The sequence below is a fragment of the Paramisgurnus dabryanus genome, chromosome 24 (assembly GCF_030506205.2).
Source record: "Paramisgurnus dabryanus chromosome 24, PD_genome_1.1, whole genome shotgun sequence".
In the NCBI taxonomy this organism is placed as follows: Eukaryota; Metazoa; Chordata; class Actinopteri; order Cypriniformes; family Cobitidae; genus Paramisgurnus; species Paramisgurnus dabryanus.
The window spans coordinates 21117923-21135641 of NC_133360.1; the positions used below are offsets into that span (position 1 = coordinate 21117923).

Sequence of the window (17719 nt, forward strand, 5' to 3'; positions counted from 1 at the left end):
GCAAATAAAATAAGTCACAAATGCAGGAAAAAGATATAAAGTGACTTAATGCACGCACGCGCACGCACGCACGCACACGCACGCGCACGCACGCACGCACACACACACACACACACACACCTATATCAATATCTAATAACAATTTAAATCAAATTTAGAATTTTATTTCTCTTACAATTATGCTTTAAATTTTGCGTCATATAGACCCCAAGGGCCAGTAGTGTAAACAGAAACACAAACCCCTTAGTAAGTATTGAAAGAAGAAATAATATTTGAATGGCTAGTTCACCCCAACAAAAGTTTTATGATCACTTTCCTGTATTCTTAGCTATATGTAAATCCCGTTTGAGGGTTACAGAAATATTTTAAGGTACTAAGTATAAATCTCTACACTACCAAAATAGATGTCTATTGGTAGTTACACCAAAAAAAAACCCAGACACATCCCTATTGTAACAAATTTTTGACTTCTGAAGTAATTCAAGTGATTTTATGCTAAACCACACATTTATATTCTAGGGAATTTTCTGTGTTGCTATTTTTGGGGAAAATCTTTTCTTAAAATATCTACCACTTCTGTGCACAAAACAAGTTGCTTATGAAGTCTGGTATGGACGAATTTTATTCACTAACTGTCCTTATGGGTCTTTAAAAAAAAAAAAAATGTAACATCCAATTGCCATTAAAAGCACACAAGACTATTGTGTACATTTGTAACTAGATCGATTCTTGTGTTTTTTAATATTAAGATATGGAGGTAAAATTCAGGATGCTTGCATTTCAGATATTTGCTATTATACTCATTTAAATGAATTATTCTCAAACAAACATATTTTATTATAAAAGAAAACTCTATACATAATTACAATTTCATAAGAAGTGAGAATTAAAGTGAATTAATGGTTAAAAATAGGGTTTTACTTTCATTTTGCTATTGTCAACTTCATTTTAATCCAGATCAATAATAAAGCTTACCCAGCATGTAATAAAAAAAACACTCATTCTCAGGAACATGGCACTGTAGATAAGAAGATAATTAACATAATAAAGCAAACATTTTATCCACAACTAAGGTTACACGGCACTAAAGGGAACAAAGCAAAGAATCTGTGTTTCACATTAAAACCAATAGATATCAAAGTCGACTGAATATTTTCAGGGTGCAGACATATTTTAATTTCAAACGCAGCCATGTGAGCTACTTACAGACTGTTTAAAGTAATAGGAAATCAAAATTATTATGTACAATAAGGGCCATATATAGTACATTCCACACAATAACAACTAATAAAAAAAAACTGAAAACAAACAAGTGAAATAAAAACATGTCCAGGTCACATTTCCCTAAAATAAGAACTTGAGAAAACTGAAACCTATTGCCATTTCCGTGACAGTTTTTTGTCACTATTTTGTACTGTAATGTGATACAATTAAATTCACATTTTGCTTAAGCAGCTTATAAATGTGGTACAAAAAAATACCACCATGGTGTATATATACTTAATTTAAATGTTATTTTACTGATAATAGTGGAGATCATTGCACCATGCATTTAAGAATCAGCTGTGGTGTCTTAATAATTGATAATGATAATAATACCACAATGCAATTTATGCAAAATTCAGTTTTCTCTGTTTTTATCGAATGACCTGGACAAGATTAACCAAAGAACTCTAGCAAGTCTTCCCTGCATAAAGAAAAACTATTAATACTGAACAACACAAACACTTTTGTTCTGTTTTTTTTAAGGTTCATCAACCTGAACATCCCCAAAATGAAGAGATGACACCATTCCTAAAACATTGGGTATTTCAATGGTCCATGTCAATCTGTTCGACAGTATGAAATTGCAAGGCTTCGTGGTCTGTGTAGTCGAAACCAAGTCAAATGTACATATAGCAGAGACCATAGTAAGATATACAGCCCTTTGGACATCCAAATTAAAGTCCTTGAAAAAGTGGTTTATATATAATTAAGTGTTCAAAAAATACAACACGCTAACAAACTCTTACAAAAATATATGGGTGCACATATAAAGAGTTGGCAATCGAAGAACAATTCAATTGAATTGATGAACCTTTCCAGCTGTAACTACTACAATGTTAAGCGTCCATTTTTTGACCTGTGACTGCGCAGTACCGTATTCATCACTGTAGGTACATTGTCAAGCATTACAAATGCAAGTCAGTGTCTTTCTGTTACAGCATTGTGTAAAAGCATGTCTTACGACCACAAAATATTCATTCCGTTTCAATGTACAATATAGTTTGGCACAGCATTTTACAACATGGAATGACAAATGATCTTTGTCCAATAATTTTACAATGTGGATGCCTTCTGAACCCAAAACTTTATTCTAGCAGCACATTTATATGATCTAATCAAGGTATCTTATAACTAATAAATGAGAAATAAAGACCACACAGATGAAGGGTAAAGTTAGATTTAAAAATGATATAGCATGAATGTTAAGATATAGGCCTATCTTCTACAATGGTATTCAAACTGTACACAAACCCCCTATTAAGTATTGAAAGAAGAAATTATATTTGAATGGCTAGTTCACCCCAACAACAGTTTTATGATCACTTTCCCGTATTCTTAGCTGTATGTAACTCCCTAGCGTCTTATAAATTCTGTTAAAATAACTTACTCGGTAACATTAAACAGCAAAATGATTTACAAATCATACAGTATATGTAAAATGTGTGTTAGTGAAACATAACATCTGAACTAAAATACAAGATCTCAAATATTTGAGTGATTATATAAATATGCAGGTATGATTGGTGTTTTTTTTCAATTGTTTATGTTTTTAATTATTTTAATAATTTGTTACTCATTGTCATGGATCACAAGATATAGGCCATAAAGTAACAAAGTGTCTTGTATAGCTGAAAATCACGATTTCCTGTTGTCAGAATTAGTCGTTGTCAGTTCAGATACTGTCTATGTTACCAAGGTGTTGACAGTATGTAATAACAATGATAGTCATACATAGACTCTCTCTCGCACGCTCACGTACGCACGCACGCACGTTCACGTACGCACGCACGCTCGCTCGCTAACATACGTGCGCACGCACGCACGCTATCATACGCACGCACGCTAACGTACGCACGCACGCTAACGTACGCACGCTCGCTCGCTAACGTACGCACGCACGCACGCTCGCTAACGTACGCACGCACGCTCGCTAACGTACGCACGCACGCACGCTCGCTAACGTACGCACGCACGCTCGCTAACGTACGCACGCACGCTCGCTAACGTACGCACGCACGCTCGCTAACGTACGCACGCTCGCTAACGTACGCACGCTCGCTTACGTACGCATGCACGCTCGCTAACGTACGCATGCACGCTCGCTAACGTACGCACGCACGCACGCTTGCACTCACACGAATGTCAACATTACTCTACCTTGGTTATGATTTTCGGCTATACAAGACACCGTCTGTAACATCTCATGATCCATGACAATGGAATACTAAATTATTCAAATAATAAAAAAAGACTTTGGACACCAAATGTACCTGCAATTACATAATCACCCATATGACTTAAATATCAAGGGGCGAGTTATAAGGTTTGAATACCACCGTTAAACTTAAATGACTCAATCCAACAATCAAGTATCTCTGTCCACCCGTCAACATTTCTAAATCTTTGGGCAAAAGGTGAACCTTCAGCGATAGTGCAGACATCTCGGTATAGATGTTTGTCTGTGTATACATATATAATCCATTATCACACTACCCACCGAATGGAGTCCGTAAAGAGGCGATCGTCTTTCAAATGTCCCGTCATTCACGTGTCAAGGGTCTGTGAACCCGACGCAGTGAGAAGGCAGTAATAAATATAATGGCAGTCTGATTGCATGGCATGTTTGATCCCAGGAGGAATCGGTATAAGCGAGCAGTCACCCTGACTTCTTGTCAACGTCAGTCTCCTTTGGGATTGTCCAGATTGACCACCCGCAGCTCTGTGAGGGTGGCGCCGCTGTTACTGTTGGGCTGCTGGTTGATCAACATCTGAAGGGACAAAAACACAACTGCTTTATGAAACCAGCTCATTCATTAAATAGCAGTTAATAGCAGTGTATGTAGCATATATGTAGCCCGTCGTGTGTGGTTCCTTTTTTCAAAATATGTGTTCTGCGCATCGAGAGATCGGGTGTGCATTATATGTCTTGTCAAAATAAGTGCCTGCTGCAGATGCGTCTAAATGGTTTATGATAAGTGACGCTCGCGTTTGCCAGATACTCGCATAATCTCATGCGTATCAGAGTTTGGTGTTAAGTGAGTGTCTTGTGTGTATTTTGTGAACGTGAGCGTCTCTTTTATCAAACGGTTTTGACACGTGTGCAGCAGTTACTTATTTTGACAAAACACGTACGTGATGCACGTGGTTTACATGACGCAACAAACACATATTTTGAAAACGCAAGCAACACACGACACTCCGAACGCTTATTTTGAATTAGCGCCCCTCGGATGAGCAGTCATGAGCCGCCACTGGTAAATAGCATGTATGTATAGAAACAAGTCGTAGTTATGTTACCGAATGTAGCGGTACAGCTGAAACTGGGATCTGTACGGTTCCTGGAGGCCCTGTAAGAAACATCTGGGGAACTCCACCTAAATACAAAGAAAACAGAGAATATATTCATTTTAGTTGTCAAGAGTCCTGACTTAACCCAAAACTGAGCTATGGTAAGAGGGCTGAGCAACCCAGAAATATTAAGGAACTCAAACAGGTAAGGAAAAGTGATCGAAAAATTATCCTCAATGTTGTTTTGCAACATTAGGAAACACTTATTTGAGGATGTTGCTAAATTCACAGCATGCACTGTAAAATATGATAACTTTTTTTGAAAATATGCTCATTTTCCAGCTCCCCTAGAGATAAACATTTGATTATTTCCATTTTGGAATGCATTCAGCTGATCTCCGGGTTTGGTGCTAGCACTTTTAGCATAGCTTAGCATAATCCATTGAATCTGATAGACCATTAGCATTGCGCTAAAAAATAACCGAAGAGTTTAGATTTTTTTCCCATTTAAAACTTGACTCTTATGTAGTTACATCGTGTACTAAGACCGACTGAAAATTAAAAGTTGTGATTTTCTAAGCCAATATGGCTAGGAACTATACTCTCATTCTGGCGTAATAATCAAGGACTTTTCTGCCGTAACATGGCTGCAGGAGGCGCAATGATATTACGCAGTGTTAGCAAGTTACCAAGAGGACTATTTTCAGGCGCTGCGTAATATCATTGCTCCTGCTGCAGCCATGTTACAGCAGCAAAGTCCTTGATTATTACGCCAGAATGAGAGTATAGTAAAACTGTAAAAAAAAATTCAATGTTTAACTCTAGGGGAGCTGGAAAATGAATCGAAGATCAGATCTCCTTTATAAGTAGTCAATTAACATGAACATGTGATCGCGACCCCCTGGCTGACCTGAGTCTTGGCCCGATGTGTGGGACACGTGCATCGCTGTTGGTGCTTGTGGGAAGGTATTCAGGACCGTTAAACCCCCGTCGGTAAGCGTAGGGGTGGATGTAGCATACATGACGTGCGCTCCGGGATACATCATGTGACCTGCCATTGAAGAAGGCACTGAGGAAGTGACAATGGTAGCCGTGTGACTTGCTGTGAGAATGGAAGAGAGAATAGAAAAAATGAGTCACCATCAAAGTTAATTTAGCATTAGATGTGCAAACCCTTAGTGCTTTTCATACCTGTCGTGCCAGACCAGACGCAGAAGAAGTGGCAAGCGCGTGTGATTTCCATGTTAAGTCAATGCAAAAATGCGAATAGGCATCATGTGAATGGTGAATGGCGAATGGCGTTGTGCAGATATCACATTCCACGCGAAAAGAGTTGAAAAATCTGAACTTTGGCGAATTTTCGTGCCGCGTTAACCAATCAGAAGCCCCTCCCATAATGCAAAATTACGTGTGAATGTCTCGAATGACTAGAATTGAAGCGAGTAAACTCAAAATGTTCAACTGCGAATTTTTGCCACCTCTTCTGCGTCTGGTGTGAACGCACAGTTAGACTGCAATAGTCTCTCTCTCTTATCTGTTCTTCCCAAATGGATCCAAATATCTTGCAGCCTGTGGTGAAGTCATTATGTACATTAACAATCGTTTTGTACAAATATCTTGAACTGTAATGTTAATCCATATGAATGGCACGGCAGGATTATAAACCGCGATCGGAGTCACGGTAGATCGCCACTTACAGACCCTGAATGCGCCAAACAGCACCACTGCTGTAAAACTGCAGGGGAAACACTATTCAGAACTGATTTAAAGTCTCAATGATCTTTATACAGCTTGTGGGTCAGTATCTTTATTAAAGTGATATATCTGTGGCTGTAAGTACCAGTGGAGGTGGAGGAGGTTTGACTGATCTCTGGGCTACTCTCGCTGCTTTGAGAACTGGGGTGAACTTGGATGGCTTGTAACTGTTGAGGCATTGGACCACCTGGTATAAACACACAACCATAAACATCCTTAGTGTTGTTATAATACAGAGCATCTTTACATGCATAAAATGAAGAGCAATTATTTTGTCCTCAAACATTGTAAATCTATCTACCTAGTTGACTTCATGGCACGTTTAATGCTTTGTTCACTTGTTTGCATTTTAAGAACAACTGTAAACATTTACATAAATGTGTTTATTTCATTAAACACTGCATTGTGCACAAGTAAACTCACACTAGTCATGTTAAAAAAGGACACCTAATTCATTGTAAAACCCATTCTTGACTACTTCCTTGATTGCAATTAGCTTAGATTTTTATTAGGTAAGAATGCAATTAAAATTTCCCGTTCAGCCACAGAAACATATTCTGGAAAAAGCACATGCAAACACAAGTTTTCAGCCTTTAAGTGCTCCCTTCAGACAGCCAGGCGTAAAACACAGGTATAGTATGAGAAGCACTGACCTGTAAGCGAAACAGTGGCGGGCAGACGGAAGAGCGTGGTCTGTGGGGTGGCTTGTGTGTATGCGGGTACGGCGGTGGTTGTGGTGCTAGCCGTGATGTGGCTGTTTTGCGTCTGCGGACACTGTATGGCCAGAGAATGCGTCTGCAGCTGACTGAGGGGAATGGTGTGTGTGCCGGGCGGAAGAGCGGTGCCTGCGGGACACAGCAACACCCTCAGAGAGCGGAGCGGGGCAGCACACAGCAAACACGCTCACTTGTTTAAAGCCTATCCACACCATGCATGAATTGTCCAAATTGATAAGCATGTATTAAGAGAAAAGGATGGGGCCTAAAAGTGATCCCTGTGGCACTCCATATTTGACCTGAGATTTATATGAAATTTTTTCATTGAATAAACAAAGGGGTGCGTTGCCTTCTCTTATTTTTGGTAATTTAGTAATAATGGTGTCAGCTATATGCATAGGTGTCATTTACACTGGGGACATGTCCCCATCACTTTTTGAAATGGATGATTTTGTCCCCACCACTTTTTGAAAGCATTTGGTAAAAAACTCCTCGCGACTAAATATTAAGTCACTATGGGCTACAGATGCTCAACTTTGTTTACGATGCTGGTGTCTACCATGGCAAGTGGATAAGCGAGACACCAATGCAAGGCAGCATTAATGACTTTCAAATCTGTAGTGTGGGTTAATTGTTTTTGCTAGTAGATTACATACAAAGTCAATGCAAAAAAGACGCACATTTTTAAAATAAAGCGGAGAATTCACATAGCGCAAAGTTAAATCCCGCAAGTATCCATCGTTTAAATGTTGAAACATCTCTGTCTTAACCCTTTCAATTATAACGAATTATAAAACTAAGGGGCACCTGTTTCATTGCTAAAAACAACGTTATTTTGTGTATTTGGTATAATACTTTGTGCTCTTGTCATTTATTGTTTAAAAAACACACATACCGTACATTTTTGTAGCTCCAGATATCCCTTTCTTCCTAAGGCGCACTGATTTTGTACAAAGCTCATACATCTAAAAAGCGCAGTGTCCCTGATTGGCCAGCTAATTTATATGTTATGAGTGGCCTGAATACCTCTGACGTCAGCCAGAAATGTGACGCTCCTTACCATGTTTGAAAGATTCGCTCACAATGCAATGCTAACAGGAGTTAACTAACAAGCTTGTCCACGTCAACAGGCCTAGGAAGTAAACTGTTGCCTACAATCCGTGTTTGTTGCAGTCCAAAAAAAGAAATTTATGTTGGAGACGATAACTCTCATCCTAGTTTACTTTGGGGTTTGTACCTTTGCATATCGTTAACATGTACTAATACACACTTACACACAATACGAAATGTAAAATCGTAAATCGGACGATAGGTGCTCTTTAACAAAATATGTTGCTTGGTCAGCGAAATACTACCAAATATATAATATTAATTGTCAAACATTTTGGTGAAATTAAGAATTTCATGTAAAACTCTTGGTGTGAATAGGCTTTTATAAAGACAAATCAGCTAAAAGCAGAATTCAGAGTGTACAGACATGCAGGCAAGCAAATTAGTCAATGTGTATTAATAACAATGATGTCATGCAAGCTGGAAACCCTCAGGAAACGAAAGGCAATCTGGACTCATTTGTAAAGAGATGTAAATAAAGAGAAGTATTAAAAACAAGCCTTCACCTGGCATGAGAGTGAATCCGCTGGGCAGCTGCATCAACCCAGCGGGCGAACTAGCTGTCGCTTTCAACACCGTGCCATTTGCACTGGAGACACTCTGGGCGGATATAGGCCAGTGGGTGGCACTGCTCTGAGTCTGCATGGTGACCGAGGATGACGAGGGAGAGGAAGATGCCGAAGACTGGGTGGTCGTGCTATTGGTGCCGGTGGCTCCAGGTATACTAACAGAAGTATATGTGGGTTTCATCATGTCCTGCGAAGACAATGGAAAAAAATGCTCAGTTTTTGTTGAACAGAAACTGTATATCGTTTTAATTAAATCTAAAATACCAAAAAGATGTGATGTGAGTTTATGTGATTGGCAAATCATGTGCTTTATAATCAGATTTTAATATAATCAAATTCACTGAATATTAATTTTATATAAATACAAAGATATTTACATTATAAAAACATTTCTTAATTTACAATACAAAACTTATTTGTAATGTTACTGATACAAATGTATTGTACTTTTATTAAAGTAGGATTTCATTAATTAGAGGTCGCACTTTTTATGTATCGAAGCGAGTCACTGATCTTTTAATTCTGTTAATGCCGTGCTTTAGCAATTGAGCTATAGGAAGATATTTGTATATAAACCTTTTCTGGAAAACTTTCACAAAACATTTTTATTATCGTGTTAAATGTAAAGGTATAAATTCTTTCTCTGGCATGCTTTGTAGTGAACCAGAATTGACTGACTGCAGCAGAAACTGTCGCAACAACTGTGATGATAAAAGCAATTGTGTCACATTGATCCCAAGAACGGCAGCTGCCTTTACAGGAAAACAGGTGTCCTCACAGCGAGGGCATGCGGCTATTTCAGGCGCCTCAGAATGAAACTTATAAAACAGGGACAACAGACTGGCCAGTCTGTCTAATGAGCAACATAGATTCACTTTTCTACTACGTATGAAAGGGTATAAACTGCAATGCTGCAATGTAGCCGGCCTGGACATGACCGGCCTGGGAGTCAGAAAGACCTGACAGCCCCCACCATGTGTTATACGAAGTATAAAACCAAGATAAACTGGGTTTGCACCGTCTGACTTACAATCTCGGACAAAAAGGACTTTGGGGTTATGTATTTTCCTCAGAGCTCGCTTCTAAAAGGTGCATTAATACATGCTTGTGTGCATCTGTATGCATAGACTGATACCGTATGTAAACCTCACACACTTAAATTATGTTTTTTATAGTGTTTGTGCACATAAGCAAACATGTTGGTGAAAGCATTTTAAAGTTAAGTACTACAAGTTACATTTATCATTTTAAAATCAAGACATCCTTAACACCATGCAGCAAATGGGTAATTGCAAAGTAAAACTATCAAAATAAGAAGCATACAGTTACAAACATCTCTTCATGTACTATTTTGCACATGATTTCAGATAACATTACATACAAACCAATTGTTGTTTTTCCACATATAAGGGGAATATTTTCATTACCGCAACATGTCCATGACTGGATTTGGGTTCTTTGACATGTAAATATTTATAATAAAAAAAACTAAATAAAACAATCAAAAGCCTCAGTGCATGTTATACTATAAACATTTACAGTAAAGAAACATGCGGAATTTGGTGATCATTGGAATACAAATGTGTCCAAAACCAATTTTCTCATCCTCCGCAACAATATTTGTTGGAAGGGACCTAAACTGACTGTGACACTCAGGTAAGCAGTTCTTATTTTTTCTCTCCCGATAAAAGTAGAAATTTTGTTTGTCATAGTACCTAAACTTTTTACTTCTCATTACCGAAACATGAGTTTGTAAATGCATATTTTAAATGCAATATCATGTTGCGGTAATGATCATTTTTGATATTGATAATCTAAAAAATTTAAATAATTCTATAGATAAATCAAGGAATATACAAATATTATATAAAAGGTTATTTCAGTTTTTAAATACAAAAGCACAAAAATGGTCTTTAAAAAAAATGGGTAACCACAATGTAGTGAAATAGGAGACTTGACTGTAACCATCATGTTCTTTTGGGGTGACGCGTCTTTAAATTCTATATTAAGTTCATAATTTTTAAGTTGCTAATACTTGTGCCACCCATAGAAATTGCAGCATGGCATATGAGACATCACACCATTTTACTAGCCTGAAATATTGCCAAACAGCTGACATACGGCTAGAGCGTTTTTATTTCTTCTTCGCTGCTCTAAACAGTGGTAAAAAAGGAAATTAGTTTCGCTCTGCAGCGTTAGCTTTAGCGTAAGCAGGCATAACTAGGCCTTTTTTAAAGGAACATGCCGACTTTTTTGACTTTAGTTTATTCATCATATTTAAGTCCATACATACCTCCACCAGGCACAAGCAGCAGTTCTTCAGCTTCTGAGAATATACTTCCCAGTATGTATATGGTTAAAAGGTGGCTGTGTCTCATATGACCTTGTTATTTGTACACGCTGTGACTATACAAATAACAACATATAAATATGAAAATGTTTGCATTATTTTGTCACTGTTGGGAGCAGTATGCTAGCTGGAGTCATTTACTTTCAGTCTTTGTGCTAAGCTAGCTAGCGGTGGGTGCGTCAAGAGTTACGGGACGCATGGAGATGAATAAGGTATGTATGGGCTTATATAACTCTGGGGGATACAGTGAATAAGCTGAGGTCCCAAAACGTTGGTGTGTCCCTTTATGAAACTGGTTCAAGTACTTGCCGATTCCGATGCCAGAATTTTTTGTAGTATCGGCCGCATTTCCGATACTGGTATCGGAATCTAAACAACCCTAGAGTAAACGGCCCTAATAATGACTGCTAAAAAAATTCATTGTTAAATAATGTAAAATAAATATAGTAAAAAGGACATTCTGAAAATATAAATTGTGCAATGGTGAGAGAAAATTGGCAAAATAATTAGGAAAATGAAAATAAAAACATGTTCGGTTGTTTGGCTAACTTTTAATTTTATTCGGCTTCGGACAATTTGTCACAAGTTATAATAGTCGCTTGTCAATCTGTAGAAATGATAGCATACAAGTGTGCATTGGCTGTTATAAGGCACATTAAAGGGATAGTTCGGCCAAAAATGATATTAAACCCATGATTTACTCACTTCCAAGCTGTCCGAGTTGCATATGTCCATCATTTTTCAGACAAACACATTTTCGGATATTTTAAAAAATGTTTTAGATCTTTCAGTTGATTAAATGTAATTTTACGGGGTCCACGACCTTTAATATAATTTTTGGCTGAACTATCCCTTTAAGCGAATTACTTGCATTACAACTTTCAAAAACAAATTTATAAAAAAGTTACAGACATACCACCAACATCCTTTTCATACTCACTCCTAATTTTTCGCTTCAAAAGATTAAATAATCCATTGGATTTGTAGTATTTAGTTACCTTTATGTGGGCTGTATGTGACATTTTGGATCTCAGTTTTTTGGATCTACACACATGGTAGATGCTTCTAAAAACAATCGTTTGTCACATACATTTGGGATGACATGAGAGCAAGTGAGCAAACTTGAATGTGTTATTTTATAAACTCTCTCTCCAAGTTTCCCAAATCTTATTTCCGCCCAAAAGCTCCCTAGGTACGCATACTTAAACTGACCCAGACTTCAGGGCAACTGCTGCTTATCTTTTCACTCTATCATTTATAAATAAATTGCAAACAAGCTGGGCTTGGCCAGCTAAACCTTGATGTTTTTAACCAATCACGTTTTGAAATTAAATTGACAGCTTGACAACCAACAAACCTCGTTAAAAACCGATAAAACAACTAACAGGTCTTTATCTTGGGACAGGAAAACAGTTCTCATTTTTGTGCATATAACAATTAATATGTGGAAATTTGACTTGAAATTTGATGTGAAATTTTGAGCCTTATTTCAAAATCAGTAATCAGCACTAGTTATTAAAGCTGTTTCTCTTAAAGCAATTTTCCGAAACATAGATTCTAGTTTCTAATTTTGCATACTACTCACCCTAAACCAGTAGGGAAAGGGGGGGGTACGTTGTCCAAATCTGAAAACAGCTGCAGCTTATATGGAATGTGATCAGCCAAGAGCCAAGAAAGTGTACTGGGAAAACAATACTATATAAGGACATGCAGACGGCATCTAATTTTTATCAATAAGAGTTGAACGTTTCACGCTGCCATGCGAAGACATTCGTTGGGTGACACCACTGACCCTACCGTAGATGAGAACGAAAAAGGAGTTTTATGTAAAAGTCATGTGCGTCTTATTTCTTTTATATGTGAATGCCACCTTTAGCCTTTTGTATTATTCCAGGACACGTCTGTAATTCAATAAATCAAAAACCTCCAAAAAATATTAAACATACTGGAATGACTGGAATTTTTCCACTCAAAGTAAAACTTCTAACCTTTAGGATTATTCTGATTTAGACAAGAAAAATATGTCCTTTTTGTGATGCATTCCCAAAACAAAAAAGGTTGAAAGGCAACTACATTCACACGTACATTTTAGTGAATCAGTTAGCCAATAGGGTTGTGTCGATAGCCGATAGTATCATCGATAGCCAATAGCGCAAGCCTTCCTAACAATAGTTGGCATGTTTGCCCATAATAGCTTTACATTATTATTGCGCTATTATTATTATCATCATAGTTTAACATTAACATTCCCACATAACCCCCACTTGTGACACCAACGCAATTGCTTGTTTTCCACATGTGATGGGGCTTGTAAGCTTCTCCGTGATTGAGAGAGATTGTAACGCTAAGTACTGATTCTTACCTTCGGCTCAGTTAGACCATCCACCTCTGAAACCTGGTAGGTGAGGTCAGTCTCCTCAAATCCTGTGGCGCTCATCCTCTGGTCAGTGGAAGGATCGGTCCGAGGCGGTGAATCGGGGGAATTCAGGCAGGTTTGGATGAGGGCCTTACCCGTCTCACTAGTTATCATGGGCTGTAGCTTCCGTGTGGCGAACGTGTAGACGTGACCAGTCTCGCTAGCAACCAAGAGCAAAACTTGCGTTCCTGTTAGGGTGGACAGCTCATATGCCTGGAAATGTTAAAAACAGAAAAGACAAGGAATGGAGGATTAGAACTTTCCATCACAACACTAAAAAACATAAGTCATGTTCATGACCTCATTTGTGAAGCGTAACAATAATGACAATCATCTGTGTATTGTCAGAAGTGATTTAAACCACAGAATCTAATTGAGTTGCTTGTGTAACGAAATGCGGTTGGCATCTTTTGATTTGAGATTCTTGTGGTTGCTAAACACACAGCTTGATCATCCTCAAATGAAGAGACGAGCAAAAAAATGACATGAAGACAGCAGAACAAGCAAATAAATAAGCTCATAAAAAGACAAGAACAGAAAAAAAATCCCACAAATTAAGTATGCAACGTCCTGTAATACATATGGGTTGGCCAATGGTTAAAATTTACTTTAGTGCTCAGCTCTGTTGTTTCATGCAGTTCAGTGTCTATATGTAACACCATGATCCTAAAGAAATGTCTCATTTCACTATGTACTGCACTGCTATATGGTTGAAAGGACATTAAAGCTACTTGCAGCAAGTATAAACCAGAATATAATGCGTTTCTGCAATACTGTGGGAAAAACCCAACAATGATAGCCTATTTAGACCGCCAGCGACTAGCAATAGCAGAGTGATATGATATCATTCATTTCAATGGAAGCTAGGTGACTTCCAGCAACACAAGCGAAAGTGATCTTTAGCGACCGGATGTGCATGTCCAGCAACGCAAGAAAGGTGCCAAAGGATGCATTTAAATAATATGTTAAATTGTTCTCTTATTAGGGTTGCCTAACGATTAATCACGATTAATCTATTGCAGAATAAAGGTTTTTGTTTACATCATATATTTGTGTGAACTGTGAATAATAATAATTATTATTATTATTTATATACAAATATGCATATATAAATATATAAAGAATATATATATTAAGTATTTATATAATATATATTTTACCTAAATATACAAATGTATATACACCTGTAAACATTTCTCAAATATATACGTGCATGTTTATTTCTACAAAAATTATCCAGAGACGGTTTTACATTTTCAACCCTAGGATTTGCCTTTAGAATGAAATGGTCTATTTAGGGATGCACCGATACCGATACTGGTATCGGCCTCGATACCACATTTTCTAAAGTACTCATACTCGTTAAAAGTCCCCAAAAACCATGGATCGATACCACGGTCTGAGAAATGTCTATGTTTGAGCGGCGTGTAAGGGGTTAATGCCTCTTGTGTTGTACAAAGAGGCAGAGTTTACAACAAACTGGAAAACTAGTCCCTTGTTTTTTTGTTAAATTATATGACTAAAGCTGTTACCTGTAAAATTAAATCATGTTTTTTATTAAGTACTCGGTATCGGCAAGTACTCGTACTCGTACTCCAAAAAAGTGGTATCGGTGCATCCTTATTTAAAAGAATCATGATAATAATGTTGAGCTCTGCTCTGATTGGCTGTTTGTCAAAGAGTAGCTGCATGTGTTTAAACATACATTATGTTTGAGCCTGTATCAGACAAAGATATAGAATGTGAGGATGTTTGGAGATTTGGATATATATTTTTTTTTCCAGTTTTTTTATGGACCTGCAAAACGTAACTGTAACGTCAATAGTAGAACTTCAGCCTAAACGTTAGCATATAGCATTATCTAGCATATAACGCTAACTCAGCAGTCACAACCTTGTTTTTAACATTGTAACAACATTGTTATTAATTTAATGTTGGCGCGTACATCTCGACTGCAACATCACAGTCTTGTTTTGTTGACATTTGGAAAACAGACCAAGGTCTTTTGCATACATAAGAAGAAAACAATCGCGTTTGAGGTTCATGATATGTCTTTAACATGTACAGCACTTGTTTTATTTCATCTATGCCTAGGTAAATACAGTTTTACATTTTATGGCACCTTTAAGAAAAGTTTCACTTTATGCAAATGATGAGCGATTTTCAAGACCAATGGGAGAAAAGCAGTGAAGTTCACGGTATCCTTCTCTCGTCAGCGTTAGTGGTACTCATTTGTTTATGACGACCAAATTTAGAAATGCCTCATTGAAAGATATGGGCGACACATAGCGAGAAAGTCGCTGGTGGTCTGAACGAATCATGATTCTTAAGCGGGCAACATTTACAGTGAAACATCTACGCTGGTATCTATTGCATTTAGGTAAGTTAACTAAACATAATCAACGGTGTAACTAACCTGAAACTTGTTTAACAAGATACTCATAACCATAAAGAGAATACTAATCATATAAAGTCATACCAGGCATTCAATGCTAAGCAACATATATGCCCACTTCTGTTATACTATGAATTAGAACCCAATGACTAAGCATAACAAGAAAAGTTTATGTACTTGCATAGAGTTTAAACACCGTTTATTGGCCGAGTTATTATTTCATCACCGTTCCTCATTGTTTTTGACCATGAGCATGGGTAAAGACAAGGAACTCTGCAATGCCCGCAAACATTCGACATGATCTGTCTGACACCAATACTGCAACCCCTAAACCACAGACACTAGAGAACTGTGTCACATGGTGGTGAAGGTCAGCTGTGACCCTGCTGTAGGTTATCCTTACTATTTCTTTAACTGGGCCGGTTCTCAAGACATGCAAATGTATTAACAATATGTCTACTACAGTGGTAACCTGATCGGGCGTCACCAGGGCTATTTCTGATGAAACAGGAATGAATGACAATCGAGTGACCAATGACAAATGAATCAGAACAGATGTGAAACCTCCAGTGGATAATCTCAATAGAGTCTAGTACATTAACTACTTTACTTTAGGTCAATAAAAATAAATGGGGGTAAGCTCATCAGAAAGTTTGTGGTGTGGGTAACTGTTAAGTCATCAACCCTAAAAGCATAAAATGTATAAAGTGTGCAAAATAACCACAACTAAACTTGCTAAGTATTGCTATGGTGGTAAAGCAGTTATTATGGTGATATAACACTTATAGCAGTAGTGTTGGTAAAACCTTAGCATTAAGTAATATTGCAACTAGTACTAGTATCACTAGTACCAATATTTGCTTAGTGGTTTAGTACTAGTATCAATACAGATGCACAACACTGTGTGTTGCTAAACCACTACTAGTTTTGACTTGGTCTCTTAAATGAACAGTGTGGGCATGCGCACAAGCGAGCGGGGTGAATATACCTTCTTCATAATGCCAGTCTTCCTCTTGCTGAAGGTCGTGTATCTTCTCAGCTTGTTGTCAATGAACTCCATCTTAATCTTCACCCGTCCTCGCGTTTTCTTGCCGGGTTTTGCTCCAGCCACCCCGCTGGAAACCCCCCCATATCCAACAGCCAGTCCGGCGTTAGCTCCAGAGGATCCCCCGACCTCCATCTCACTCCTCTCGCGCTTCACTCCTCTCCTGTCCGACACGGAAATCTCCTCATCCTCGACAGAGTCCGAGTCTCCATCAGATCCGCTCAGCACCGTCTGATGATCTGACGGCCTGTCGTCATATCTGCGCCCATCGGGCAAGTTCATGGCGGAGTTTACTGCCCCTAAAGCCCCAACTGTGCTACCTACCTGTAGAGAAGTCATGCCCGCGCCGTTCCCCGAGCGCCCGGCCCCTCTAGCAGCCCCGTTTCCCCCTAACATCCCTAAATCACTGACTTGCAACCAGCACCGCAGCGGTATGCGGCAGATATCGAGTAATTCTAGCTAATCGGAGATCAGATTCGAGGAGATCAACTCACCTGATACTGAACTTACCTCACATACGCTAAGCTAAGAAACATTAGCTCAACTCAACTGACAACTCAGACTAAACCCACGTCTTCCGCTCGTTAACTGGAGTTTATCAAAGGACGGATATATTCACATGTGAAACTCGGTGACAGATTCGGGGTCTTGAGTGCAAAATAAACATCTAAAACTAGCCCTTTACGACCATCGTACAAAGTTTACAACGTATAGTTTCCGCCTACGGTCCATCAATCAAACCTAAACTGAACTTACGCCGCACTAGCCACATTTGGAAACGACGAATCGCGACCGCTAACGTACATCCG

The 17719-nt window shown here is 38.3% G+C and overlaps 1 protein-coding gene across 3 annotated transcripts; it reads right to left on the reverse strand.

Annotated features, from left to right (window-relative positions):
* Positions 1–815: 815 nt before the first annotated feature.
* Positions 816–17688, reverse strand: srfa (serum response factor a). Of its 3 annotated transcripts, XM_065259431.1 has the most exons (8): positions 16854–17688; positions 13417–13683; positions 8642–8891; positions 6963–7154; positions 6395–6496; positions 5465–5656; positions 4564–4640; positions 816–4034 (listed from the first exon to the last, which is right to left on the reverse strand). In XM_065259431.1, exons 1-8 carry the CDS (start codon positions 17304–17306, stop codon positions 3945–3947), a joined length of 1623 nt encoding a protein of 540 aa, XP_065115503.1. In that variant the 5' UTR covers positions 17307–17688; the 3' UTR covers positions 816–3944. The 3 variants fall into 3 exon arrangements, with proteins under 3 accessions (XP_065115503.1, XP_065115504.1, XP_065115505.1); XM_065259432.1 differs by lacking the exon at positions 6963–7154 and having other exon boundaries at positions 16854–17687; XM_065259433.2 differs by lacking the exons at positions 6395–6496; positions 6963–7154.
* Between the last annotated feature and the right edge of the window lie 31 nt (positions 17689–17719).